The sequence below is a fragment of the Oncorhynchus mykiss genome, chromosome 2 (genome assembly GCF_013265735.2).
Source record: "Oncorhynchus mykiss isolate Arlee chromosome 2, USDA_OmykA_1.1, whole genome shotgun sequence".
NCBI classification, from domain to species: Eukaryota; Metazoa; Chordata; class Actinopteri; order Salmoniformes; family Salmonidae; genus Oncorhynchus; species Oncorhynchus mykiss.
The window spans coordinates 53,371,601-53,399,101 of NC_048566.1; the positions used below are offsets into that span (position 1 = coordinate 53,371,601).

Below are 27,501 nucleotides of genomic sequence, written 5' to 3' on the forward strand. Positions count from 1 at the left end.
TCCATCAAGTTAAAATAACTTGTGCAAATCTATTTACTTTATTTATCCAAAACACAGTTGTGATCTGAAATTGTTGCTAATTGAAACTCATTGAAGAAATCAGAACACCCTATCCAGTTAACATGGGTATACTTCACAACTGAGCATAGTGCCAAATATCACCACTCATATGTGGAAGGTATGAGCAGATGGGCAAATTCATAATGCGTGAATGCTTACAAACAAGGTTAATTTCATGAACTAAAATCAATGAAGTGCAACAGTTCAGTCTACAACTTACAGAAAAAGGAAATATTCAAAACACAACCTCCATGAAATGTATGTAGTACATTTAGAAACCATTAATCAAATTGCTAAATTTAATTTTGGCCAAGAAACACTTCATATAGCATTTTATTGTGGCATGTTTCAGGACAATGGACTCCTAAAATGGCTGCCTCGCCATGATCAAAAGTATGTGGACACCTGCTTGTTGAACATCTCATTTCAAAATCATGGACATTCATATGGAGTTTGTACCCCCCTTTCCGGCTGTAACGGCCTCCACTCTGGGAAGACTTTGCACTAGATGTTGGAACATTTCTGTGGGGATTCCACCAAACTTTACAGTTGCCACTATGCATTCGGGCAAGTAGCGTTTTCCTGGCATCCTCCAAACCCAGACTCATCCATCGGACTGCCAGATGGTGAAGCATTTCCACTGCTCCAGAGTCCAATGGCGGCAAGCTTTACATCGCTCCTGCTTGGCATTGCGCATGGTGATCTTAGTCTGGAGCTTCATGAAATGTTCTGTTCCTAGGCCGTCATTGAAAATAAGAATCTTAACTGACTTGCCTAGTTAAATAAAGGTAAAAAAAATAAAAATGGGCACCCGCACAGAAGCCTAAGTTATTTTGTTGCTTCCAGAGGCAGCATGGAACTTGATAGTGTGTTGCAGCCGAGGACAGATTATTTTTTACACGCTATGCACTTCAGCGGTCCCATTCTGTAAGCTTGTATGGCTTACCACTTTGCGGCTGAGCTGTTGTTGCTCCTAGATGTTTCCACCTCACACTCACAGCACTTACAGTTAAGCAGGGTAGACATTTAAGGGGGCATCTTATGACAGTACCACGTTGAAGGTCATTGAGCTCTTCAGGCAATTCTACTGCCAATGTTTGTCTATGGAGATTGCATGGCTGTGTGCTCAATTTGATACACCTGTCAGCAACTGGTATAGCTGAACTAGCCCAATCCACTAATTTGAAAGGGTGTCCACATACTTTTGTATATAGTGTACTATTCCCAACAGTCCACAAGCATTGAGGGCAGGAATAGGTCGTACTGTTTTTAAATTGAGATGTAAAATTACTGGTGCTTCCTCAACACCATGCCATAGTGTTTCCCAAGCCTACTTTGAATAACTTGCTTTACACAAATCATATTCAGAGAAAAAGGGTACTAGAGAGCAGTTCTGCTCTTATTCAACATAGCCCTGGTCCTTTCTCACCAAAGGAAGAGAACTTGTTTGTTGAATGTAATAACCTGCCCTGTTGACAGGCTTTCAGCAGGGTTGTCTACATTACCTTTGCCAGTGAAACGCAACCATTGGGTGAATACATGAACAATACAAAGCTGACAAACATGTACCATTTAAAGTTAACAAACACAATTTTTTAAGGGCAACAGAGGGTTTGTGAGAGTCCATTTTGAAAACCAGTTTAACCCAGTGTCAAATTTACCAAGCCTTATAATTGGTAAATTAAACGACTCTCCTTATTACACTTTAATTTGCTTACTCTGCTGCAACAACGCACACATTTTTCTCCATACCTCTAATTGACAAGTTCCAATATCTACAGTTGTATTCCCTGAAAACAAAACGGTATGAATCATAATTCCTCTGCCCAAACAGCATGATAAAATCCACCAACCTCACATTAAAACATAAAAAAGGCAACCGTTTTTTCAAAGGCAAACCGAATCGGCAATATGGGAGACCAGGTAGCCAGGTATGTTTTGTCTGTGTTTGACAGTGTCCCTGGCTACCTGGCCCAGTCTAGCCCGGGTCTGTCCCTGGTTGTCCCTCTGGTATTTACCAGTGTCTAGAGTTGACCAGCTCAGGCCGCAGGCTCAGTCTCTTGAGGGTCTCGTAGCCCACCACGATGACCACGGCCGTGGGGGTGGAGGAGATAATGCGGGCAGACAACCCTTTAGTCATCCCCCAGGGTCCTTCCTCTGCCAGCAGCTGCTTGAAGGTTGCAATGACCGATGACCTGCCCTCCACCTTAGGAGCCACAGTGAGAAAGGTTGATATCACTCAAAAAAAATACCTTTAGAGTTCATAGAGAAATAGATGGATCGAGGTAGAAAGACAAATGAGGAGTCCCTTTAGAGTCTTGACAAATGCCGACTCCGTTGTTTCTTGGTCAACATGGGAATTTTTCTGGCTATGTATTTAAGCTAGGCAAATCATTCTTATGAACGTTCAAATATCCCCTGAAAAATCCATGTGTGTAAAAGTTGGCCTGAAAACCCCTTGAACCTGCTTTGTAAAATATAGTGAATTAAACTCAAGTGCCTTGAACAGTATATACCCCTAAAATACAGTGCATTTGGAAAGTATTCACACCTCTGGACTTTTTCCACATTTTGTTACATTACAGCCTTATTGTAAAATGTATTACATTGTTTTTTTTATCAATCTACGCACAATACCCCATTATGACAAAGCAGAAACTGGCTTTCGGAAATGTTTGCAAATGTATTACAAATAAAAAACGTCACATTTACTTAAGTATTCAGACCATTTACTCAGTTGAAACACCTTTGGCAGTGATTACAGCCTCGAGTCTTCTTGGGTATGACGCTACAAGCTCGGCACATATTTTGGGAGTTTCTCCCATTCCTCTCTGCAGATCCTTTCAAGCTCTGTCAGGTTGGATGGGGAGCGTCACTGCACAGCTATTTTCAGGTCTCTCCAGAGATGTTCGATCAGGTTCAAGTCCGGGCCACTCAAGGACATACAGAGGCTTGTCCCGAAGCCACTCCTGCGTTGTCTTGGCTGTGTGCTTAGGGTCATTGTCCTGTTGGAAGGTGAACCTTCACCCCAGTCTGAGGTTCTGAGCGCTCTGGAGCAGGTTTTCATCAAGGATCTAGACAGGTGTGTGCCTTTCCAATCAATGCACCAATTTCAACTATCATAGAAAAGGGTCTGAATACTTAAGTAAATAAGGCATCTGTTTTTTATTTTTTATAAATGTGCCAAATAGTCTATAAACCTGTTTTCGCTTTGTCATTATGGGATATTGTGTAGTTTTTTATTTAATCCATTTTAGAATAAGGCTGTAAAGTGACAAAATGTGGAGAAAGGGTCTGAATACTTTCCAAATGCATTGTATATCCAAAACGAGGGTCTGGTATGGTAAACTTGAAATGGTTTGTAAACCATGTCACCAGTGATTACAAAAAGGATTAACTAAGACAATAACACTGAATATGAATGTGTCACTCTTCATTCAGTTAAACCATAACCAGGATTGTGTACAGACAAAGCAATATACTTGTGGTTTTACCTGCACTCTGGCCCGCACAACATCCATGGGATTGGTGATGGTGGAGGCTGTGGCTGCTGCCATTGGCCCAGCGATAGCCTGCAGAAGCAGGTGAGGACAATCACTGGGGGCTAGTTTGGAAAGGTTCTCTGTAAACATGAACATAGTGAAAATGTAAGGCGCAAAAACATATCAGATGCATTTCAAGCAGCTTTAGAATTGCCCATGTCATGTAGTATCATACAAAACCTAGCTAAAATCTAGTACTGCTTGCTTAGTATCTGCCTGCCGTGGCAGGTAGAGTCGCCTACCTGCATAAAAATGATAAAAAGGCCACCACACTGCGCTATTGGGGATGTAGGTGAGGAGGGATGCCACGTATCCCCGGTAAAATCCCCGGAAACCATCAGCGGCGCATATCTGCACCACAATGTCCCTGGTTTGTCCGAAAGTCACTTTGCTCTTGGATGTCGCCATCATTATTTTGGGTTTGACCTTGAAGCGGCTCAGGTGTCCCACCTGGCCTTGCATCATGAGCTGCTGAGAGACCATATCTATGGGCACAGTGATGGTCTGGGCCACCAGGGACGCCGCTCCCCCTGCCCACAGAGACTTCACTGTGTTATTGCTGGAATATTGGGACACGTACTTCCTTACCAGTTCATAGGTGGTGATGTAGGCCTGGCCTGAGATCAAGGTGAAGGTGTTAACCATAAAGCCTCGGTAGAGGCCTCGCGGGCCCTCCGCCTTCAGGATCTTGTAGAAGGCGTCAAAGGTGCCTGTGTAGAGGGACTTGCCCTTCTGCACCTGCAGCCGGGTGCGGATGAGGGTGAACGGGTAGACTGTGGCCCTGGTGGTCATGGTCATGAACACACCCAGGGAGTAGAACTTTTTCTTGTCCAGGTCCTCCCATTCAATGATCCGGATGTTGCGTTTCTTCTCCTCCATCCTGCCTGCTGGTGTCCACAGCTCCTTGTTGAATGGACCGCGCCCTCCACAACACCTGATGGACCAAGAGAAGGACATTGAGGCAGGTCTCAAAAAGCACAAAAATAAGATTTCATCACTCACCATCTCAGATTGTTTTTTTTAAACATTATTTAAAGACAATTTGAACTCTGAGAAATTAAGCTAATTGATTGCACCAAAATTGGCCATTTCAATTGATAGAATATTCAATAAATATAGTAACCAACATCTGATTTGAACCAGACCTCTTAACAGCAATTATTACGTGAGGAACCCAAATAAAGTGTCAAAAGCCAACCACTGACCCCAAACTAAACCAAGCCCACCCCAACGGCAAGTATACAGCATCAGTTCTCTGTCTGACGAGTACTATGACGCTGCGACTAGGAGTATTGTTTCTTTCTTCATACCCATGTAATGTATTCTCAGTGAACTTGGTGATGGCCATGTTCCCCCGTTCAGAGAAATGAGTCATTGAATTTTTTAAGTACCATCATACAACAGCATATTACCAGGTTCTGATCACAAGATGGTGCTAATGAATGTCCCCCACACCCTCAATGTTAATTTAAGACTGAACCTTCAAATGATGATTTAAGTTAGAACATACATCAAATAAAAAGCATATAAAACCAAAAAATTGCCTTGAGGACTACTCATTCCTCATTTCATTCTTTCTTTGCTCAGTGCATCTATTGCAGTGATGTCGCTACATCCAAATTGATATTGGCAACCAGTTGCAGTGGTTTGTTCCTTAACGGTGCAGATGTTCTGCACCAAAAACAAGCATATGTCCTCTCTGTTTGGCCAAGAAAATTGTCTCGCTGGATAACTTGGATGCATGAATTTCACATTTACGTCCATGTTTTCATCATCCACAAAATTGGCTATTCCAATTTTTATTTTTATATTTATCTGTTATTTTACCAGGTAAGTTGACTGAGAACACATTCTCATTTGCAGCAACGACCTGGGGAATAGTTACAGGGGAGAGGAGGGGGATGAATGAGCCAATTGTAAACTGGGGATTATTAGGTGACCGTGATGGTTTGAGGGCCAGATTAGGAATTTAGCCAGGACAGTGTCCCCAATTACTGCCCTGGGGCATTGGGATATTTTTTAGACCAGAGGAAAGAGTGCCTCCTACTGGCCCTCCAACACCACTTCCAGGAGCATCTGGTCTCCCATCCAAGGACTGACCAGGACCAACCCTGCTTAACTTCAGAAGCAAGCCAGCAGTGGTATGCAAGGTGGTATGCTGCTGGCAATCCAGTTATCATCATCATAGCAGCAACACTAGAATATCAGATACACGCATATTCACCCTTGTCTGCTCATCAATAGGTTTCCCATGGTCAAAGTCAAATTTCATAGCATTATCTGTGTATTTGAAAACTCTTTGTATCCACAAGGCTTTTGGAGAGTCGTACAAAGTGATGGAAGCTGTGGGTTTCTGGCAGAGTTCTTGAATTGTAGTTTGCTACTATAAGTACTGGATTGGAATTGCTGATGCTGTGGAGCAAGGTAATTTTCTTGGCCAAACAAGCACCATCTGCTCCATTAAAATGAGAATTTTACTATTCAGGACTCTAACCTGTATTTGTTCATGAAAATGGCATGTTATCCTGTTTGGGGTAGGGGGCAGCATTTTCACTTTTGGATAAATAGAGTGCCCAAACTGAACTGCCTCATACTCTGTCCCAGATCCTAATATATGCAGTATTGGATAGTATTGGATAGAAAACACTCTGAAGTTTCTAAAACTGTTTGAATCATGTCTGTGAGTATAACAGAACTTATTTGGCAGGCGAAACCCCGAGGACAAACCATTCAGATTAATTTTTTTGAAGTCACTGTCTTTTCAATATGTTTTCATGGGGAATCCAGAATTCTAATTGACTTTCCTGCAGTTCCTACCGCTTCCACTGGATGTCACCAGTTTATAGAAATTGGTTGAGGTTTTTCCTTTGAGTAATGAAGAAGTACCTTAGCTCAGAACGAACATCACTTCATGTGTACATTTTGATAGAGGTGCAATGCTACGCTCTCATTGTTAACTGTTGTGCTATCATCAGATAATAGCATCTTATGCTTTCGCCGAAAAGCCTTTTTGAAATCTGACATGTTGGCTGGATTCACAACGAGTGTAGCTTTAATTTGCTATCTTGGGAAAGTGTAATTTAATGAAAGTTAGATTTTTATAGCAATGTATTTGAATTTGGCGCTCTGCATTTTCCCTGGCTATTGGCCATGTGGGACGCAAGCGTCCCACCTACCCCAGAGAGGTTAAAGAAGGTTCCAGACAGTTGTTGTTGCAATTTCACTTGTTTTTGATAAACTTACTCAAACTTCCTGAGCCTCATTCTGGAGTTCCAGGCCATCCAAAAAACATGAACAAAGGCGCCAACACCCAAATACGTCCTTTTACAAAAGGCAAAGCTCTCAGTATCGTGAAGCAGATCTTTAGATGTTGTACACATGAAATTGTGCCATACAAAACTTTATCCGCAACATTATAATCCATTTTGTTGAACACAAGCGATACTTTCTGAGAGAGATGGTATGCTACAAAGCTAGCTAGCTAATACAGTAGCATCACTGATGAAAGGGGGAACACTGTCTGTTGTTATTTTGCTTATGTTAGCTAAAAGTTTTCTTGGTACCTAGCCAGCTTCGCACGTGTGTGTTTTGGTATAGGGTTAACAACTAGCTACTTTCAGGTTGTTTTGAGCTTCGCTATTGTTATCATTCTGCAAAACATGTCGTTTGCCAACGTAAAATGGCTTAGAGCGCATTCACATATCTGATCCTGTATCTTATGTTTGGGTACCCTGATACGGTAGGTCTAGTTAGGTCTATAAAGCATGAGTGAAACACAATATTGTACCCAAGCGAGATGCGTTGAACTTTTTGTCCATTGTAGCCTACCTAGCTGGCTCACATCATGTAGAATGTGTGGCTCGCAAATCACATCGTGAAATGGAACAACTGCAACTCCGGAGTCTGTAGATATCACAGAACTGAGAATGCTGCTATCCAGTTAACAGCAGACTGGATAGCACCCTCACCCTCCAATCCAACAAGGGCTATCCAACAGACTGGGCTATCCAACAGACTGGATAGCCCTCACCCTCCGATCCAACAAGTCCCGGACGTGCTCAATGGGATTGAGATCCTGGCTCTTTGCTGGCCATGGCAGAACACTGACATTCCGGTCTTGCAGGAATCATGCACAGAACGAGCAGCATGGCTGGTGGCATTGTCATGCTGGAGGGTCATGTCAGGATGAGCCTACAGGAAGGGTACCACATGAGGGAGGAGGATGTCAAAATTACATCACTGCTGACTGTCTTTCAATATGCCCATTTACATGAATGAACCATTCGGGACAGGCACTACAAAGTCAGCCCAATTCCCTTAGCTCGGGTCCTTATCCAGCATACCCGGAAGCTAGAGATAGAGAGGAATAGAACAAACAAACAACGCGCTCTTCCACAACATATATAAGTATAATAAATATTGCTTATATTAAATATGAACACTGACAAGTGTGAAATGTATGTACTAAGACAGAAGTTAATTTGTGTGTCGACCCACATTGTTAACTTATCTTATAACGGAGCAGGGAGTGATGAATGTGTGCGTGTGTTAAAGTACCAAATCCTGCCCGCGGCCAGTGACGTCACATAGACCTTACAGTGAAATGCTTACTTACAAGCCATTAACCAACAGTGCAGTTAAGTAAAAAAAGTATTAGGTAAACAATAGATAAGTAAAGAAATACAAATAAAATAAAAACATTTTTAAAAATGGTGGCGGGACACAATGCATAGTCCGGGTATCCATTTGATTAGCTGTTCAGAAGTCTTATGGCTTAGAGGTATGTGCTGTTGAGAAGCCTTTTGGTCCTAGACTTGGCGCTCCGGTTCCGCTTGCCGTGCTGTAGCAGAGAGAACAGTCTATGACTGGGGTGGCTGGAGTCATTTCTTTGTGCCTTCCTCTGACACCGCCTGGTATAGAGGTTCTAGATGGCAGGCAGCTTAGCCCCAGTGATGTACTGGGCCGTACGCATGACCCTCTGTAGTGCCTTGCGGTCAGAGGCTGAGCAGTTGCCGTACCAGGCAGTGATATAACCTTTTGAGGATCTGAGGACCCATGCCAAATCATTTTAGTTTCCTGAGGGGGAATGGGCTTTGTCATGCCCCCTTCACGACTTGTGTGTTTGGACCATGTTAGTTTGTTGGTGATGTGGACACCAAGGAACGTAAAGCTCTCAACCTGCTCCACTACAGCCCTGTTGATGAGAATGGGGGCGTGCTCGGTCCTTTTCCTGTAGTCCACAATCATCTCCTTTTCCTTGATTACGTTGAAGGATAGGTTGTTATTCTGGCACCACCCGGCCAGGTCTCTGACCTCCCTGTAGGCTGTCTCGTCTGTCAGGCCTACCACTGTTGTGTCGTCTGCAAATGTAATGATAGTGTTGGAGTCGCGCCTGGCCATGCAGTCGTGGGTGAACAGGGAGTACAGGAGGGGACTGAGCACACACCCGAGGGACTCGTGTTGAGGATCAGCGTGGCAGATGTGTTGTTACCAACCCTTACCACCTGTGGGCGGCCCGTCAGGTAGTCTAGGATCCAGTTGTAGAGGGAGATGTTTAGTCCCAGGATCCTCAACTTAGTGATGAGCTTTGAGGGCACTATGGCGTTGAACGCTGAGCTGTGGTCAATGAGTAGCATTCTCACGTAGGAGTTCCTTTTGTCCATGTGGGAAAGGGCAGTGTGGACTGCAATAGAGATTGCATCACCTGTGGATCTGTTTGAGCAGTATGAAAATTGGAGTAGGTTTAGGGTTTCTGGGATTATGGTGTTAATGTGAGCCATGACTAGCCTTTCAAAGCACTTCATGGCTATGGACTTGAGTGCTACGAGTCTGTAGTCATTTAGGCAGGTTACCTTTGTGTTCTTGGGTACAGGGACTATGGTGGTCCGCTTGAAACATGTTGGTATAACAAACTCAATCAGGAACAATCAGACACCTGACTGATCACACAGTCGTCCAGAACAGCTAATGCTCTCATGCATGTGTCAGTGTTACTTGCCTTGAAGCGAGCATAGAAGCGATTTAGCTCGTCTGGTAGGCTCGTGTCACTGGGCAGCTCGCGGCTGTGCTTCCCTTTGTAGTGTGTAATAGTTTGCAGGCCCTGCCACATCGGAAGAGCGTCGAAGCCGGTGTAGTACAATTCAATCTTAGTCCTGTATTGGCGCTTTGCCTGTTTGATTGTTCGTCTGAAGGTGTAGCAGGATTTCTTATAAGCGCCCAGGTTAGAGTCCCGCTCCTTGAAGGTGGCAGCTCAAGCCTTTAGCTCAGTGCGGATGTTGCCTGTAATCCATGGTTTCTTATTGATGAAGCCAGTGACTGATGTGGTGTACTCCTCAATGGTAGAGGAATTGCGGAACATATTCCAGTCTATGCTAGCAAAACAGTCCTGTAGCTTAGCATCTGCAGGATCTGACCACTTTATTGACCTGGTGCGCCCCGCTTTAGTTTTTGCTTGCAAGCAGGAGGATGGAATTATGGTCAGACTTAACAAATGGGGGGCGAGGGAGAGCTTTGTATGCGTCTCTGTGTGTGGTGTAAAAGGTGGTCTAGAGTTTTTTTTTCCTCTGGTTGCACATTTAACATGCTAATAAAAATTAAGGAAGACGGATTTAAGTTTCCCTGCATTAAAGTCCCCGGCCATTAGGAGCGCTGCGTCAGGATGAGCATTTTCCTGTTTCCTTATGGCCGTATACAGCTCATTGAATGCGGTCTTAGTGCCAGCATCCGTCTGTGGTGGTAAATAAACAGCCACAAAAAAATATAGATAAACTCTCCTGGCAAATAGTGTGGTTTACAGCTTATCATTAGATACTCTACTTCAGGTGAGCAAAATCTAGAGACTTCCTTAGATTTCGTGCACCAGCTTTTGTTTACAAATATACATAGACCAACCCGTCTTACCGGAGTGTGCTGTTCTGTCTAGCTGATGCAGCGTATATCCCGCCAGCTGAATGTTATCAATGTCGTCATTCAGCCACGATATAGTAATATTACAGTTTATGTCCCGTTGGTAGGATATTTGTGATCATACCTTGACAACTTGTCAGACATAGAGAACTGATTATGTACACTGGCCGTTGGGGTGGGCTTGGTGTGGTGTCGGGGGTCAGTGGATGGCTTTTGACCATTTATTTGGATTCCTCATGTCATTGGTAGGATGATGTTTGGTCCAAATCGGATGTTAGCTACTATATTTATGGAATATTATGTGAATCCTAATTTTTAAAAAAGGGACAACTTGGGTGCAATCAATTAGCTTCAAATCTCAAATTATATTTCAACAACAATGTTGCAGGAATGCTTCTCTCATGTTTCTAACTTCAGAAATCATTTCAGAACAATCTGAGATGATGGGTGTCATGGCTTGCTGAAATGACAAAGAATCATAGTCTGTGACAAAAATGGTCTGTTGAACCTCACATTCAATTTTAGTACTATAACACAGTTGTACTTGAGGAATACCTATGCAAATCTAGCTTATAACATACTCAGGGTTCCTACACCTAATTCAAGGACTTTCCAGTCCCAATTCCCTCAAATTCAAGGACCCAACATGGCATAGTTTGAGATGTGGATCAAGGTTAGTTACAACACTGATCATTTTTATAATGAGAACTAGCAGGCTTTATAGAAGCTCACAGACAACAATTAAAAAGAGAGGCTTGAATGTGTGAAAACTTCTCAATTGTGCTGCGTTACAGTGATGGCAGACTAAGTGGTCTCTTGCCTTCTCTAACAGCACAGCAAAACAATATATTGTGTAAGTTGAGCGATAAAGACTGACTTATTTACGAGTTGAAGAGCTAAGTAACTCCTCGTTTATTTCATTAGCACCAGCTTCACCACATAAAACATGTCGCAGAGCAAAAACAACCTTTTTTTCCATGACCATGACCAAATGAATAGATAAACAAAAACACATGACCATAAATAAAATATTTTGCAACAAAAGATTAGATATATTAATTGGATAAAAATAAATAAAACATTTGCCCAACCATTGTGTTCTGGGGTTGTTGGCCTTTTTGGTTCATTTGCTTTTTTATTTTATTTTTTAGCACTTGCTCATTGAGTATTTTCTCAAACTGTTAAACCAGTGCCCAACCCTTGCTTTTTGCTGCTATGCCCCTTCATTTGCTTTTCAGGTCATTCACTTTTTCGTTGAGTAGTGTTTCTATTTCAGCTATTTGTGCACTTATCTTTAACACCCTTTCTCAGGCTATTGGACTTGGCAATAAGAGTGAGGTTGCCTGTGCTCTCCGCTTTGAGTGCAAATTTGTCTGCTGGGGTCTTGGGAGCATTTATGCCATGTCAGTCTTCTTTTCTTCCCTTTTAAGTTCACCTATAAAGGTATTTTCTTTGTTTTTTTGCTCCTCCATTCTTCTCTGTCTCTGTTCTTCTTGATGTGTCACATACCTCTGCCTTGCAGATGCCACTGACATCTGCAGCGGTCTGTCAATGCACACATTTTTACATCGCTGTGCTACGTATGAATCTTCCTTCAAGTTCTACACTTCAATCTGCCAATTGCTGGAGAATCCACACTCTACTGAGGCTTGCCCGTGTGACAGTAAGAGGAGTTGGTGGCAAAATCTCCACAGATTTCTGAGCTCTTTGACATTACTCATGTAAAAATGTGTCCATGCTGTCTTGGACAGGATCAAAGTTTACAAACAGTGTTGGGCCTGGACAATGTCATCAATAAAACATGAGTATTGTCGAATGTCATCATCACAATCTCCTTCCTTCACCCAATGACTATTTACAAGGTAGATCAGGGCCTTCTTCAACTTTGCTGTACACAGCATTTTTCCATTTGTGCCCTGCCATTTCCCTTGGATCCAAGAAAGAAAGATGCGAGACCAGAGATCACTTCAATGGAGATTTCTCAAAGAGTTTGTTAACAGTTGTGAGCATACATTAGGGTGGCAGGGTAGCCTAGTGGTTAGAGCATTGGACTAGTAACCGAAAGGTTGCAAGTTCAAATCCCTGAGCTGACAAGGTACAAATGTCATTCTGCAGTTAACCCAGGCTGTCATTGAAAATAAGAATTTGTTCTTAACTGATTTGCCTAGTTAAATAAAGGTTAAAAAAAAAATAACTACACTTCTTGCAAGAGATTTTGAAGTCCAATATTTTCTTCCCTGCGGACAAGTCTCTCACAATTCTTCGAGTAACAAAGCCCAAGTCGACCTGTGAGGAGTCGATGTGATTGGATGACTGGGTCACCTCGACATCAAAAGGTTTTTGAGGGGTTTTCGCTTCTTTCATGAGGTCTGGCTTAATGAATCTGCTCATCAAGCTCTTAAGCAGGTTGATCAAGTCTGTAGAGAGAAATGGCACCATGGGCTTATCGGGCTGGTAGCATGTGAGGAATGGTGTCACTTCTTTGCTCACTGACAAGATGAAATTCAGTTTTGCTGTCATGAGAGGGTCCTTAAGCCTCCTCAATCACCTCAAAGGACTTTGTGCCTGGATTTGGACATCTCTTCTCTACATCCTTCACATATGTTGCCATATGGGCTAAATACTCTAAAGCGCTTTCAAGCACAGGCGCATTTTCAACCCACCGTATCATGCAAAACTTAAGTGGCATTTAGGGAACTAATGATCCAATGATGTTAAAGTAGTCCTCCCTACGGGCTGGAGTACCCTTCAAAAGGTGGTACATAGCATGCAGTACACTGTCGACTTTCCACTCCGTTTCTTCCACTCCCTTCTGAAATGCTCCATGTACAATATGGAGACCGCAACCATGTTTATAAGGTGTAGGACTATTTTATTCTCACGGGGCTTCTCAACCTTTGAGTAAAATGACCAATTTACATTTGGTTCATCCATGGAGATCTGAACCATGTTTTTCTTTGGTATATCTTCGGTGCTCTTCTCATAGACCGCTTTAAGGTCCAACGCAGTCGCATGTCCCATAAATTTAGAATCGTAAAACCTCGTCACAACTTTCCTCATCCCATAAACGGACGTGAAGGTCACACTGCTTTGACTGTTTTTTTCTGTTAAGGCTCTCATCAAAGTGAAGTACATAGTCCTCCTCCCCAGCAGACAGTTTTTTAGACAAGTGCTTGAAATGAGGAGCCAAGCCATGTGTGCACACATAGCTGGACTTTGTTGGCCCGCATGCGAAGGTCTTGGCTATTGCACAGTCTGGGAACGTCTCTGAGAACGGCACACCTAAGAGTAGAAACATAAATAAGTGTTTAAAATCAATATATTTTTTTAGCCTGTGTGTTAACGTGTGTGTGTCACAGAGAGAGAATATGAAATATGAAAACAAACATAACATTCTTAAAAATAAGTTCATGTTACAGGTGACAGTTTATACTTAGCTAACGTTTGCTTGCTAGCACTATATTGACAGGTGTGATTCTGTGAGAGAACTGACAGACATCTAGATAACGTTAGCTAACAACATAGCAAAAGTTAATTTTATCGAATAATTATGTAGCGTTAAAGTTTATATACCTAACCACAAAGAGACCGAATAATCTAGCTAACTAATTAACGTTAGTAACTAACTAAGTAAGTTGTTGTATTCCTTTCTACATGTTACCAGGGGTAGGACCTACCTGCTTTTAACTTGCAGAGTGCCGTCCTGTGTGATTCTCCAGCAGCATGGCTCATCACATCTGCGTCGCCCATGGCGTGAACTTTTATTGACTTGCTGCAGGCTCTGTATTGGGCCACATGGATGCCCCGCGGATCTTTAACAAGCCAGTCTTTGTAAATGTCTTTGGTGAGCCACGAGTCCTGGAATTTACATTTTCCAGGCATAGCTGAAGGTTCGCTTATCGTTAGCTTTCTCGCTTGCTTGCCACTGTTTAACCTGCACCATTCGACTTCAATCACTCATGCACGCACGTGACCGTCGCATTCTTGAGGCAGGTGGCGCGTGAAACAAGGATACACAGACAGCGGGAGACACACACGCAGACAGCAGAACGTAGCCTATCACTGACATAAAATGTTTAAAAATAAACTAAAAGAACTTCAATTTCTATTCTTGCACAAAATGTATAAATTCAAGCACTTTCAATGACCCATGTCTATTTTCAAAAACTTTTTCATTCACAAACTTTCAGGGACCCGTGGGAACCCTTCATACTGCATGAAGTGTGTCTAGATGAAACTTAGATTTTAGTTTAAGTTAATGTGTAGCAAACAGACTAGTGACTACTTATTAGGGCTGACCCCAATTAGTCGACTGGTAGATTGTTTGGTCGTTAGGCTGTTGGTCAACCAAGATTGTTTTAATTTGAGCAGCAACATATATATTGGCGCCCATCTCGGTGAACTAACCCATTGCGGACGCCTAGATTAAAAGGCAATTCATGCTTAATCCAAAAATGTGGTCAGAGGTTCCATATGGAGGGTGTGATGCAACTGCTAAGCCTCCAGAGGCATGCAGAGACCAAATCAAGCTCCATACCGCATCGCCTCCCAAATTTTGAAACAATGTGGAGGACTCTGTATAGCTCCGCATTGATATGATTGGTTGGCGGTAGAAAACACAAACCGACTGACTACCTTGACGACAGCTCTGTGCTGTTCCGCTAAGCGCAAGAAGCATGAAAGCCCTGACTTCTGCGGAGGTCGTATCATCGTAAATGCTGCATTGCCAATGCAGACGTCGGGTTGACCATGCGCCCAGATGAACTTCTCTCTCCAGAATGTGCTCTACCACGCCCTGTTATTTTTATCCCCGGATTCCTACCGCAAACTGAACATTTTCATCTGGATCTTCACAACTAGCTAACCGCAATCCCGGATGACTACTCCTGGCTAGCGTTTCCATCCCAGAGCAAGCACCAATTAGCTTGAAGCTAGCCCGGCCAGGGCTCCTGTGCTACCACCGAAGTATACTCCTGAGCTACAATATCCGGACCCCTTCTACAGCCGGTATGGGGCATGGAACCCCGCAGATCCCCTAAGGACTGGAATACCGACATAATCTGCCCGAGGACTCCCAACAGGCCCTTCAGGCGCGACGCCGCTGAAGGCCCATTATGCTAACCAGCTAGGCCTGCTAGCTACCTAGAGCTACTTGGAACCCTACTAATTCCACGACTGGTCTATCGACGTCACCGCACGAAGAGGCAAAAACAGACTTACCCCCATCGTGACGTCCCCCAAAGGCAAACTTTCTAGCCCCTGCTATCTGCTTGCTTGCTAACCCAGTCAGCTAACTGCTAGCTTGCCTGCCCGGTCTGCTAACTGCTAGCCCTTGCTAACTGCTTGCTTGCTAACCCGGTCTGCTAACTGCTAGCCCCTGCTAACTGCTTGCTAACCCGGTCTGCTAACTGCTAGCTTGCCCCGGTCTACTAGCGGCTAGCTTGTTTAGCCCCGGCCTACTAACTGTTAGCATCGGCCTGCTAACTGTCTGAATCGCTGTGTCCACAGCCAGCCCAACCACTCACTGGACCCATATGTTCACTTGGCTACGCATGCCTCTCTCTAATATCAATATGCCTTGTCCATTACTGTCCTGGTTAGTGATTACTGTCTTATTTCACTGTAGAGCCTCTAGCCCTGCTCAATATGCCTTAACCAACCATGTTGTTCCACCTCCTACATATGCGATGACATGACCTGGTTTAAACATCTCTAGAGACTATATCTCTCTCTCTTCATTACTCAATGCCTAGGTTTACCTCCAATGTACTCACATCCTACCTTACCTTTGTCTGTACACTATGCCTTGAATCTATGCTATCGTGCCCAGAAACCTGCTCCTTTTACTCTCTGTTCTGAACGTGCTAGACGGACAGTTTGTATAGTCTTTAGCCGTACCCATATCCTACTTCTCCTCTGTTCCTCTGGTGATGTGGAGGTTAATCCAGGTCCTGCAGTGCCTAGCACCACTCCCACCCCACAGGTGCTCTCATTTGTTGACTTCTGTAAACGTAAAAGCCTTGGTTTCATGCATGTTAACATTAGAAGCCTACTCCCTAAGTTTCTTTTACTCACTGCTTTAGCACACTCTGCCAACCCAGATGTCTTAGCCGTGTCTGAATCCTGGCTTAGGAAAACCACCAAAAACCCTGAATTATCCATTGCTAACTATAACGTTTTCTGCCAAGATAGAACTGCCAAAGGGGGCGGTGTTGCAATCTACTGCAAAGATAGATAGTAATACAGAACTCTGCAGGCTAAGTCTGTACCCAAACAATTTGAGCTTCTACTTCTAAAAATTCACCTTTCCAGAAACAAGTCTCTCACTGTTGCCGCTTGCTATAGGACCTCCCTCTGCCCCCAGCTGTGCCCTCGATACCATATGTGAATTGATTGCCCCCCCCCATCTATCTTCTGAGCTCGTGCTACTAGGTGACCTAAACTGGAACATGCTTAACACCCCGGCCACCCTACAAACTAAGCTTGATGCCCTCAATCTCACACAAATTATCAATGAACCTACCAGGTACAACCCCAAATCAGTAAACACGGGCACCCTCATAGATGTCATCCTAACTAACTCGCCCTCCAAATACACCTCTGCTGTTTTCAATCAAGATCTCAGCTATCACTGCCTCATTGCCTGCATCCGTAATGGGTCTGCGACCAAACGACCACCCCTCATCACTGTCAAACGCTCCCTGAAACATTTCTGCGAGCAGGCCTTTCTAATCGACCTGGCCAGGGTAGCCTGGAATGACATTGACCTCATCCTGTCAGTAGATGATGCTAATCTTTAAAAGTGCCTTCCTCACCATCTTAAATAAGCATGCCCCTCTCAAAAACTGTAGAACTAGGAGTAGATATAGTCCTTGGTTCCCTCCAGACCTGTCTACCATTGACCAGCACAAAAACATCCTGTAGCGTTCTGCATTAGCATCGAATAGCCCCCGTGATATGCAACTTTTCAGGGAAGTTAGGAACAAATATACACAGGCAGTTAGAAAAGCTAAGGCAAGCTTTTTCAAACAGAAATGTGCATCCTGTAGTACTAACTCAAAAAAGTTCTGGGACACTGTAAAGTCCATGGAGAACAAGAGCACCTCCTCCTAGCAGCCCACTGCTCTGAAGCGAGCTGTCACCACCGATAAATCCACTATAATTGAGAATTTCAATAAGCATTTCTCTACGGCTGGCCATGCTTTCCACTTGGCTACCCCTACCCCGGTCAACTGCCCGGCACCCTCCACAGCAACCCGCCAAAGCCCCACCATTTCTCCTTTACCCAAATCCAGATAGCTGATGTTCTGAAAGAGCTGCAAAATCTGGATCCCTACAAATCAGCCGGGCTAGACAATCTGGACCCCCTCTAAAATTATCTGCTGAAATTGTTGCAACCCCTATTACTAGCCTGTTCAACCTCTTTCGTATCGTCTGAGATTCCCAAAGATTGGAAAGCTGCCGCGGTCATCCCCCTCTTCAAAGGGGGTGACACTCTAGACCCGAACTGCTACAGACCTATATATATCCTACCCTGTCTTTCTAAGGTCTTCGAAAGTTAAACAGATTACTGACCATTTCGAAACCCACCATACCTTCTCCGCTATGCAATCTGGTTTCAGAGCTGGTCATGGGTGCACCTCAGCCATGCTCAAGGTTCTAAACGACATCATAACCGCCATCGATAAGAGACATTACTGTGCAGCCGTATTCATCGACCTGGCCAAGGCTTTCGACTCTGTCAATCACAACATTCTTATTGGCAGACTCGACACCCTTGGTTTCTCAAATGATTGCCTCGCCTGGTTTACCAACTACTTCTCTGATCGATTTGACACACTGAACTCTGGGGGACTGTTGTCCGGAACTCTGACAGTCTCTATGGGTGTGCCAAAGGGTTCAATTCTCGGGCCGACTCTCTTTTCTGTATACATCAATGTTGCTCTTGCTGCTGGTGATTCTCTGATCCACCTCTATGCAGACTACACCATTCTGTATACTTCTGGCCCCTCCTTGGACACTGTGTTAACCAACCTCCAGCTGAGCTTCAATGCCATACAACTCTCCTTCCGTGGCCTCCAACTGCTCTTAAACGTTAAGTAAAACTAAATGCATGCTATTCAATCGATCACTGCCCGCACCTGCTCGCCCGTCCAGCATCACTACTCTGGACAGCTCTGACTTAGAACACGTGGACAACTACAAATACCTGGGTGTCTGGTTAGACTGTAAACTCTCCTTCCAGACTCACATTAAATATCTCCAATCCAAAATTAAATTTAGAATCGGCTTCCTTTATCGCAACAAAGCATCCTTCACCCTTGCTGCCAAACACACCCTCGTAAAACTGACCATCCTCCCGATCCTCAACTTCGGTGATGTCATCTATAAAATAGCCTCCAACACTCTACTCAACAAACTGGATGTAGTCTATCACAGTGCCATCCGTTTTGTCACCAAAGCCCCATACACTACCCACCATTGCGACCTGTACGCTCTCGTTGGTTGGCCCTCGCTTCATACTCGTCGCCAAATCCACTGGCTACAGGTTAAGTCTCTGCTAGGTAAAGCCCCACCTTATCTCAGCTCACTGGTTACCATAAAAGCACCCTCTCGTAGCACGCGCTCTAGCAGGTATATCTCACTGGTCACCCCAAAGCCAATTCCTCCTTCGGTCATCTTTCCTTCCAGTTCTCTGCTGCCCATGACTGGAACGAATTGCAAAAATCTCTGAAGCTGGAGACTCACATCTCCCTCACTAGCTTTAAGCACCAGCTGTCAGAGCAGCTTACAGATCATTGCACCTGTACATAGCTCATCTATCTACCTACCTCATCCCCATACTGGTATTTATTTATTTATTTAGCTCCTTTGCACCCCATTATCTCTACCTGCACATTCATCTTCTGCCGATCTACCATTCCAGTGTTTAATTGCTATATTATAATTACTTCGCCACCATGGCCTATTTATTTCCTTAACTTACCTCATTTGCACTCACTGTATATAGACTTTTTGTTTTCTTTTGTTCTACTGTATTATTGACTGTGTTTGGTTTATTCCATGTGTAACTCTGTTGTTGTATGTGTCGATTTGCTACACTTTATCTTGGCCAGGTCGCAGTTGCAAATGAGAACTAGCCTACCTGGTTAAATAAAGACATTTTTTTTTATAAAACAAATTGTGCACGTTTATTGTGTCATAACTTCATTGTGTGAATGGTTTGCGATTGAATAGAACACATAAAAATAAACACAAAATGAGTAATGATAACTTGGCTATATACACGGAGTACCATAACCGAGTCGATGTAATTGAGGTAGATCTGCAGCAGCCGTGCGGTAGCATGGAGAACAGTCCGACTTGGGAGGCTAGAGGCTGACAATTTTTAGGGACTTCCTCTGACACCGGTTGGCATAGAAATCCTGGGTGATGACAGGGATCTCGGCCCTAGTGATTAGAGGTCGACCGATTAATTAGGGCCGATTTCAAGTTTTCATAACAATCGTTAATTGGTATTTTTTATATATATATTATTTTACACCTTTATTAAACTAGGCAAGTCCGTTAAGTACACATTCTTATTTTCAATGACGGCCTAGGAACGGTGTTAACTGCCTTGTTCAGGGGCAGAACGACAGATTTTTACCTTGTCAGCTCAGGCATTAGTTTTTGCAACATTCCGGTCACTAGTCCAACGCTCTAAAGACCTGCCTTACATTGCACTCCTGCGTGGCAGACTGACTACCTGTTACGCGAGGGCAGCAAGAAGCCAAGCTAAGTTGCTAGCTAACATTAAACTTATCTTAACATAATCACTAGTTAACTACACATGGTTGATGATATTACTAGTTTATCTAGCGTGTCCTGTGTTGCATATAATCGATGTGGTGCCTGTTAGTTTCTCATTGAATCACAGCCTACTTGATGATTTAACAAGCGCATATTCAAAAAAGCACTGTCGTTGCACCGATGTACCTAACCATAAACATCAATGCCTTTCTTTAAAATCAATACACAAGTATATATATTTAAACCTGCATACTTAGTTAATATTGCCTGCTAACATGAATTTCTTATAACTATGGAAATTGTGTCATTTCTCTTGCGTTCCGTGCAAGCAGTATATGCAGCAGTTTGGGCCGCATGGCTCATTGCAAACTGTGTGAAGTCCATTTATTCCTAACAAAGGCCGTAGATAATTTGCCAGAATTGTACATAATTATGACATAACATTGAAGGTTGTACAATGTAACAGCAATATTTAGACTTAGGGATGCCATCCGTTAGATAAATCATTTCACTGAAAGCATAAACGTTTTGTTTTCGAAATTAAAGTTTCCCGGATTCTACCATTTTAATGACCAAAGGCTCGTATTTCTGTGTGTTATTATGTTATAATTAAGTCTATGATTTGATAGAGCAGTCTGACTGAGCGATGGTAGACACCAGCAGGCTCATAAGCATTCATTCAAACAGCACTTTAGTGCGTTTTGCCAGCAGCTCTTCACTGTGCTTCAAGCATTGAGCTGGTTTTGACTTCAAGCTTATCAACTCCTGAGATTAGACTGGTGTAACCGATGTGAAATGGCTAGCTAGTTAGCGGGGTGCAGGCTAATAGCATTTTAAACATCACTCGCTCTGAGAATTGGAGTAGTTATTCCCCTTGCTCTGCATGGCCCTCGCTGCTTCGAGGGTGGCTGTTGTCGATGTGTTCCCGATTCGAGCCCAGGCAGGGCAAGGGACGGAAGCTATACTGTTACACTGGCAATACTAAAGTGCCTATAAGAACATCCAATAGTCAAAGGTATATGAAATACAAATCGTATAGAGAGAAATAGTCCTATAATTCCTATAATAACTACAACCTAAAATGTTTTACCTGGGAATATTGAAGACTCGTGTTAAAAGGAACCACCAGATTTCATATGTTCTCATGTTCTGAGCAGGGAACTTAAACGTTAGTGTTATATAAATATTCATACACATAGCTCATATAAACAAAGACATTCCGTCGTAAGAACACATACACCCAGCCAGAAGACTGACCCCCTCTTCCTTATATAAACACACATCTCATCTCCCTCTAACTGGCCGGTCCCAAGAGCAAAGAACTTTTGCTGTGCACCAATGGGGCCCGCTCTGGCTAGAGCAAGGCCCGCCTCCAACCCTCCGACCAGTCAAGAAGACCGAAACGACAAGACTCCACCTACTTTATTCTATGTATAAAAATGTATGTAACCATTGTATAGGCCTCTTTTTCACCTGGCTCCTTGCCGAGTTATGTGAACTAGGTCCGTGCACGTAAAACTGCGGGACAAGATATCTCTGACTCATTAAAACTGTCTTTCGTTACAACTGAAATCCACTCTGTCCAGCGTCCGTGATTTGGTCTCAACTCTCCAGTATTTGAACACTAACATTAGCTTTCTTACATGGCACATATTGCACTTTTACTTTCTTCTCCAACACTTTGTTTTTGTATTATTTAAACCAAATTGAACATGTTTCATTATTTATTTGAGGCTAAATTGATTTTATTGATGTATTATATTAAGTTAAAATAAGTGTTCATTCAGTATTGTTGTAAAAAAAAAATTGGCTGATTAATCAGTATGGGCTTTTTTTGGTCCTCCAATAATCGGTATCGGTGTTGAAAAATCATAATCAGTCGACCTCTACTAGTGATGTACTGGGCAGTACGCACTACCCTCTATAGCGCCATTGGTGGTTGATGACAAGCAGTTGCCATACCAAGTGGTTTAAGTGCAGCTTTAGAATTCTGAGGATCTGAGGGCCTATGACAAATCTTTTCAGCCTCCTTGAGGAGGAAGTGGCATTGCCGTGCACTCGTCATAACTGTGTTGGTGTGTGTGGACCATGATAGATCCTTAGGGATGTGGACACAGAGGAATTTCAAGCTCTCAACCTGCTCCACTACAGCCCTGTTGATGTGGATGGGGTGAGCTCGGCCCTCCGTTTCCTGTAGTCCACGATCAGCTCCTTGCTGATGTTGAGGGAGAGGCTGTTGTTCTGGCAACACACCACCAGGTCTCTGACCTCCTCCCTATTGGCTATCTCATCAATGTTGGTGATCATGCCTACCAGTCGTGTCGTTGGTAAACATTGTATTGGAGTTGTGCGCGGCAACACAGTCATGGGTGAAGAGGGAGTACAGGATTCGACGAAGCATGCACCCCTGTGGGGCTCCTGTGTTGAAAATCAGCTTGGCCGATGGGTTGTTGCCTACCCTCACCACCTGGGGGTGAACCGTCAGGAAGGCCAAGATGCAGAGGGAGGTGTCCGTCCCAGGGTCCTTAGCTTAGCGGGCACTATGGTGTTGAAGGCTGAGCTGTAGTCAATGAACAGCATTATCACATGGGTGTTTCTCTTGTCCAGGTGGGAAAGGGCATTGTGAAGTGCAATATAGATTGTGTTATCTGTGGATCTGTTGGGGCGGTATGTGAATTGTGGGCCCAGGGTGTCTGGGATGATGGTGTTGATGTTAGCCATGACAAGCCTTTCAAAGCATTTCATGGCTACAGATGTGAGTACCACGGTGCAATAGTCATATAGGCAGGTTACCTTGGCCTTCTTGGGCACAGGGACTATGGTGGTCTGCTTGAAACATGTAGGCATTTCAGACTGGTTCAGGGAGACGTTGAAAATGTCAGTGAAGATACTTGCTAGCTGGTCAGCGCATGCCCTGCGGCCTTGTGAATGTTAACCTGTTTAAAGGTCTTACAACGGCTACGGAGAGCATGATCAAAGTCGTCCAGAACAGCTGGTGCTCTCATGCATTGTTCAGTGTTGCTTGCCTCGAAGCACGCATTCAGAAGGCTTTTAGCTAGTCTGGTAGGCCTGCGTCAATGGGCAGCTCGCAGCTGGATTTCCCTTTGCAATCCGTGATGATACGCTTACACACACACACAGGTGTTCGGAGCACACTAGATAGCTAATTAGTACATGCGGCCACGTAGGTCTTCTGTAAACATGCAATGTTACAAGGAGATATGGCTGTGTGGGAACACTAACCCTATAAAAGGTGGTAGTAATTTAACTTTTTTTTTTACCTCCTCGCTGATATGAAAGATATGTTACTTATATTTCCAAAACCGTACCACATGCGATGCATTTTAACGTTCAGAACGAGTGTCAAAACCTTAACAAAACTCCCTCGACCATAAGATACTATCGTCAATAGGCACATAAGCAGTTAGCGTCTAGGAATGGGTTAGTTTTAGATAACAAATAATGGCTACAATAACCATGTTTCCATCCAGTTTTTAATGCGAGTAAATGTCATACCGTATTTTTTCAGTGTAATTTTATAAATGCAGACAGAATGTTAATTCGGCATTGTGGGAATTTGTCGTAAAATGCATTATTTGGTAGAGTTGAAAATGCGATGGAAACATTTTAATTTCAATTTTTTTCCGGCACATTAAAACTTGAGCGAAAAAGTAAATGTGCGCACTACGTCATCACGCACTGATATATATCTGCAACAAGTCCGTTTGGTGGAATCACCACTGGTGGGAACATTCGCATATTTTCTTTTGCGGATGTATTACTTTCGCATGAAAATCGATCCCCAATTGTATGGAAACCTAGCTATTTTCTGCAGACAGCGCACACGCAATTGAAGAATACAATTTAACATGAGCGCTCTGGTTAAACCTATCGCATGAACTGTTGATAAAAAGCGTAGCTATGTGTCATCGTAGGAATAAACATGGTGAAACGACCTTACAAAACAAGGAAACGTGACTTACCGTGTTATAGAGCCATTTTCACATAGCTCAAGACGGCATGTCTATGCTACACACGGCTAAACTGAACTATATGTATAGCGTTCTAACAGCCTTGTAAAAATAAGCATTCGTTGAAAGGATTCGGACTAGTTAGAATATGGTTTGATGTCAAATTCATGCCGTCCATTCGTAAATGTACGGTCACCGATGCTTGAGCGAGCGTCTCGTCAGCAACATTAAAAAAGTACTTCCGGGTCACGACATTTTTTTCAAAATAAAAGTCCCCTCCCCCGCTTATGAAAAAAAAGTACTGCATTACAGTGTAATTGGAGTGCAGTACAACTGCAGTATGCTGCAAATACTGCGTCCAAAATAACATTTTTACTCTAGTAATTTTGCAGTACAACTGCAGTTACAGTGCCATATAACTGCAGTTTTTCTGCAATTACTGCATCCAACATACCACAGTCGCCTGCAGTTACTGCATTTTTTCAGAACTGAAATCTTTTTTTGCAAGGGACGTAACAGTAGAAGTGTCATTAACCTGTAAAATATTAACAGTGATTCATATTTGAGTGACATTTGCATTAAATGTGAGTTTTAAAACATGTTTCAAGGTCAAATAAATGCCACAAATACAGTACACTGTATATGAAATACATATTTTTCTAGGTGCCGAAGTAAAAGTGGGGTTGGGATTATTCACTTGGGTTTTTAGAATCTAAATGTGGTGTTATTTCATGGGGGGCAGAGGTCTAAATGCCGAGCAACACTTTGTACTCCATTCACTGCACTGTAGGCCTACAGGTGATCAATTACTGAACAAGCAAAACGATTGAGAGTGTGTCCATAGAATACAAAACAGCCAATCGCCTCTTTAAGCCTCTTCCGTAAAGTAAACGGATGAGGTACAACAAGTCCAGAACAGCAAGGCTTGGTAACAGCACCTACTCTGAGGCTGTGAGATCGGTGAACTCAAGTTGAGTCTAAATCGTACCACTTAAATTTTGTACTGTCACTAACTCTCTGCTGAATGACTAATTCAGGACACTATCTAATCAATAGATACAGTTGCAGTAGGAAGTTTACATACACTTACGATGAAGTCATTAGAACTTATTTTTCAACCACTCTACAAATGTCTTGTTCATAACAAACTATAGTTTTGGCAAGTCGGTTTGGACATCTACTTTGTGCATGACAACAATTGTTTCCAGAAAGATTATTTCACTTATAATTCACTGTATCACAATTCCAATGGGTCAGAAGATTACATACACTAACTTGACTGTGCCTTTAAACAGCTTGGAAAATTCGTGAAAATTATGTAATGGTTTTAGAAGCATCTGATAGGCTAATTGACATAAATTGATTCAATTGGAGGTATACCTGTGAATGTATTTCAAGGCCAAATTCAGTGCCTCTTTGCATGATTTTCATGGGAAAATCAAAAGAAAAAAATTGTACACCTCCACAAGTCTGGTTCATCCTTGGGAGCAATTTCCAAATGCCTGAAGGTACCACGTTCATCTGTACAAACAATAGTACGCAAGTATAAACACCATGGGACCACGCAGCCGTCATACCGCTCAGGAAGGAGACGCATTCTGTCTCCTAGAGATGAACGCACTTTGGTGTGAAAAGTGCATATCAATCACAGAACAGCAAAAGCCCTTGTGAAGATGCTGGAGGAAACCGGTAGAAAAGTATCTATATCCACAGTAAAATGAGTTCTATATCGACATAACCTGAAAGGCCGCTCAACAAGAAACCACTACTCCAGAAGCACCATAAAAAGCCAGACTACGGTTTGCAACTGCACATGGGGACAAAGATCGTACTTTTTGGAGAAATGTCCTCTGGTCTGATGAAACAAAATAGAACTGTTTGGCCATAATGACCATCGGTATGTTTTGAGGAAAAAGGGGGAGGCTTGCAAGCCAAAGAACACCATCTGAACCGTGAAGCACGGGGGTGGCAGCATCATGTTGTTGGGTGCTTTGCTGCAGGAGGGACTGGTGCACTTCACAAAATAGATGGCATCATGAGGCAGGACAATTATGTGGTTATATGGAAGCAACATCTCAAACATTAGTCAGGAAGTTAAAGCTTAGTCACAAATGGGGGGTACTTGGGGTCACCCCAGGCCAAAATTCACCCAACTTATTGTGGGAAGGTGGTGGAAGGCTACCCGAAACGTTTGACCCATGTTAAACAATTTAAAGGCAATGCTACCAAATACTAATTGAGTGTATGTAAACTTCTGACCTACTGGGAATGTGATGAAAGAAATAAAAGCTGAAATAAGTCATTCTCTCTACTATTATTCTGACATTTCACATTATTAAAATAAAGTGGTGATCCTAACTGACCTAAGACAGGGAATTGTACTAGGATTCAGGAATTGTGAAAAAACTGAGTTTAAAATGTATTTAGCTAAGGTGTATGTAAACCTCTGACTTCAACTGTAAGTGATCAGTACATGGGGTGTTCAAAGATTGGGTGTTAACTGACCGGCATGCCTGTAAAATGACCTACATTAGCCTAATGATGATGAGCAGGCTGCAGACTTTACACATGTAAATCAGCCCATGGCCAGCCTGAACGTGCCAAAACATGAATCAGGTCAAGCGTTTTGGCTAGACAAATAACATTTATTGGAAGGCAGTATCCTAGTAAGATCATGCTGCTATAATATCACCCCAATTATGCCTGTAGCCTATCAACGGTTATCACATAGGTTAACAGCGCTTTTCTTCAACCCATGCTGGTCGCAATTAATCAAAAGGTTTCCATCTTGGACTGAAATTATTAGCGATGTGGGTTCAGGATTTTGTGATCGTGTGACCTATTATTGCCTCGTAAAATAGCTAGACTCTGGTGAATAGACTGGACACAATCGATCGTTTTGCCAGTGCAGTGCTATATTTGAACAGTATCGTGTCCAATAGCATGCTATGCCCAAGCTTTTAGTTAAAACGCACCGGATTGTGTGTCAAATCAATCGTTTTTCCTGTAGAGTGCAATACAACAAAAATACAGTAAGACTTTGTTAAACATTTCAACATTTCAAAATTGCATCCTTGAACAATAGCACCAGTAAATTAACAAAATGCTTTCTTTAAAAAGAGAGTAATTATATATATTTTTACCCGTAGGCTATTATTATGTTCTTTACATTTATGTATTTATGCTCCAACTATTTCTCGACGCTATCTCACCAAATCTGAAACATAAAT

At 43.0% G+C, this 27,501-nt stretch overlaps 1 protein-coding gene across 2 annotated transcripts; it reads right to left on the reverse strand.

Annotated features, from left to right (window-relative positions):
• Nucleotides 1-1,631: 1,631 nt before the first annotated feature.
• slc25a44a (solute carrier family 25 member 44a) lies at nt 1,632-24,508 on the reverse strand. 2 transcript variants are annotated; one of them, XM_036950373.1, is made up of 4 exons: nt 24,284-24,508; nt 3,845-4,536; nt 3,555-3,632; nt 1,632-2,266 (listed from the first exon to the last, which is right to left on the reverse strand). In XM_036950373.1, exons 2-4 carry the CDS (start codon nt 4,479-4,481, stop codon nt 2,193-2,195), a joined length of 789 nt encoding a protein of 262 aa, XP_036806268.1. In that variant the 5' UTR covers nt 4,482-4,536; nt 24,284-24,508; the 3' UTR covers nt 1,632-2,192. The 2 variants fall into 2 exon arrangements, with proteins under 2 accessions (XP_036806268.1, XP_021420523.1); XM_021564848.2 differs by having other exon boundaries at nt 3,555-3,682; nt 24,284-24,507.
• Between the last annotated feature and the right edge of the window lie 2,993 nt (nt 24,509-27,501).

Coding starts and splice junctions, on each gene's coding strand:
- slc25a44a (XM_021564848.2), bottom strand. CDS start 4,481: ATGGAGGAGAAGAAACGCAACATCCGGATCATTGAATGGGAGGACCTG. Junction 3,683..3,844: donor TTTTTATCATTTTTATGCAG/GTAGGCGACTCT, acceptor TCATGTTTACAG/AGAACCTTTCCAAACTAGCC. Junction 2,267..3,554: donor TTGTGCGGGCCAGAGTGCAG/GTAAAACCACAA, acceptor GTGGCTCCTAAG/GTGGAGGGCAGGTCATCGGT.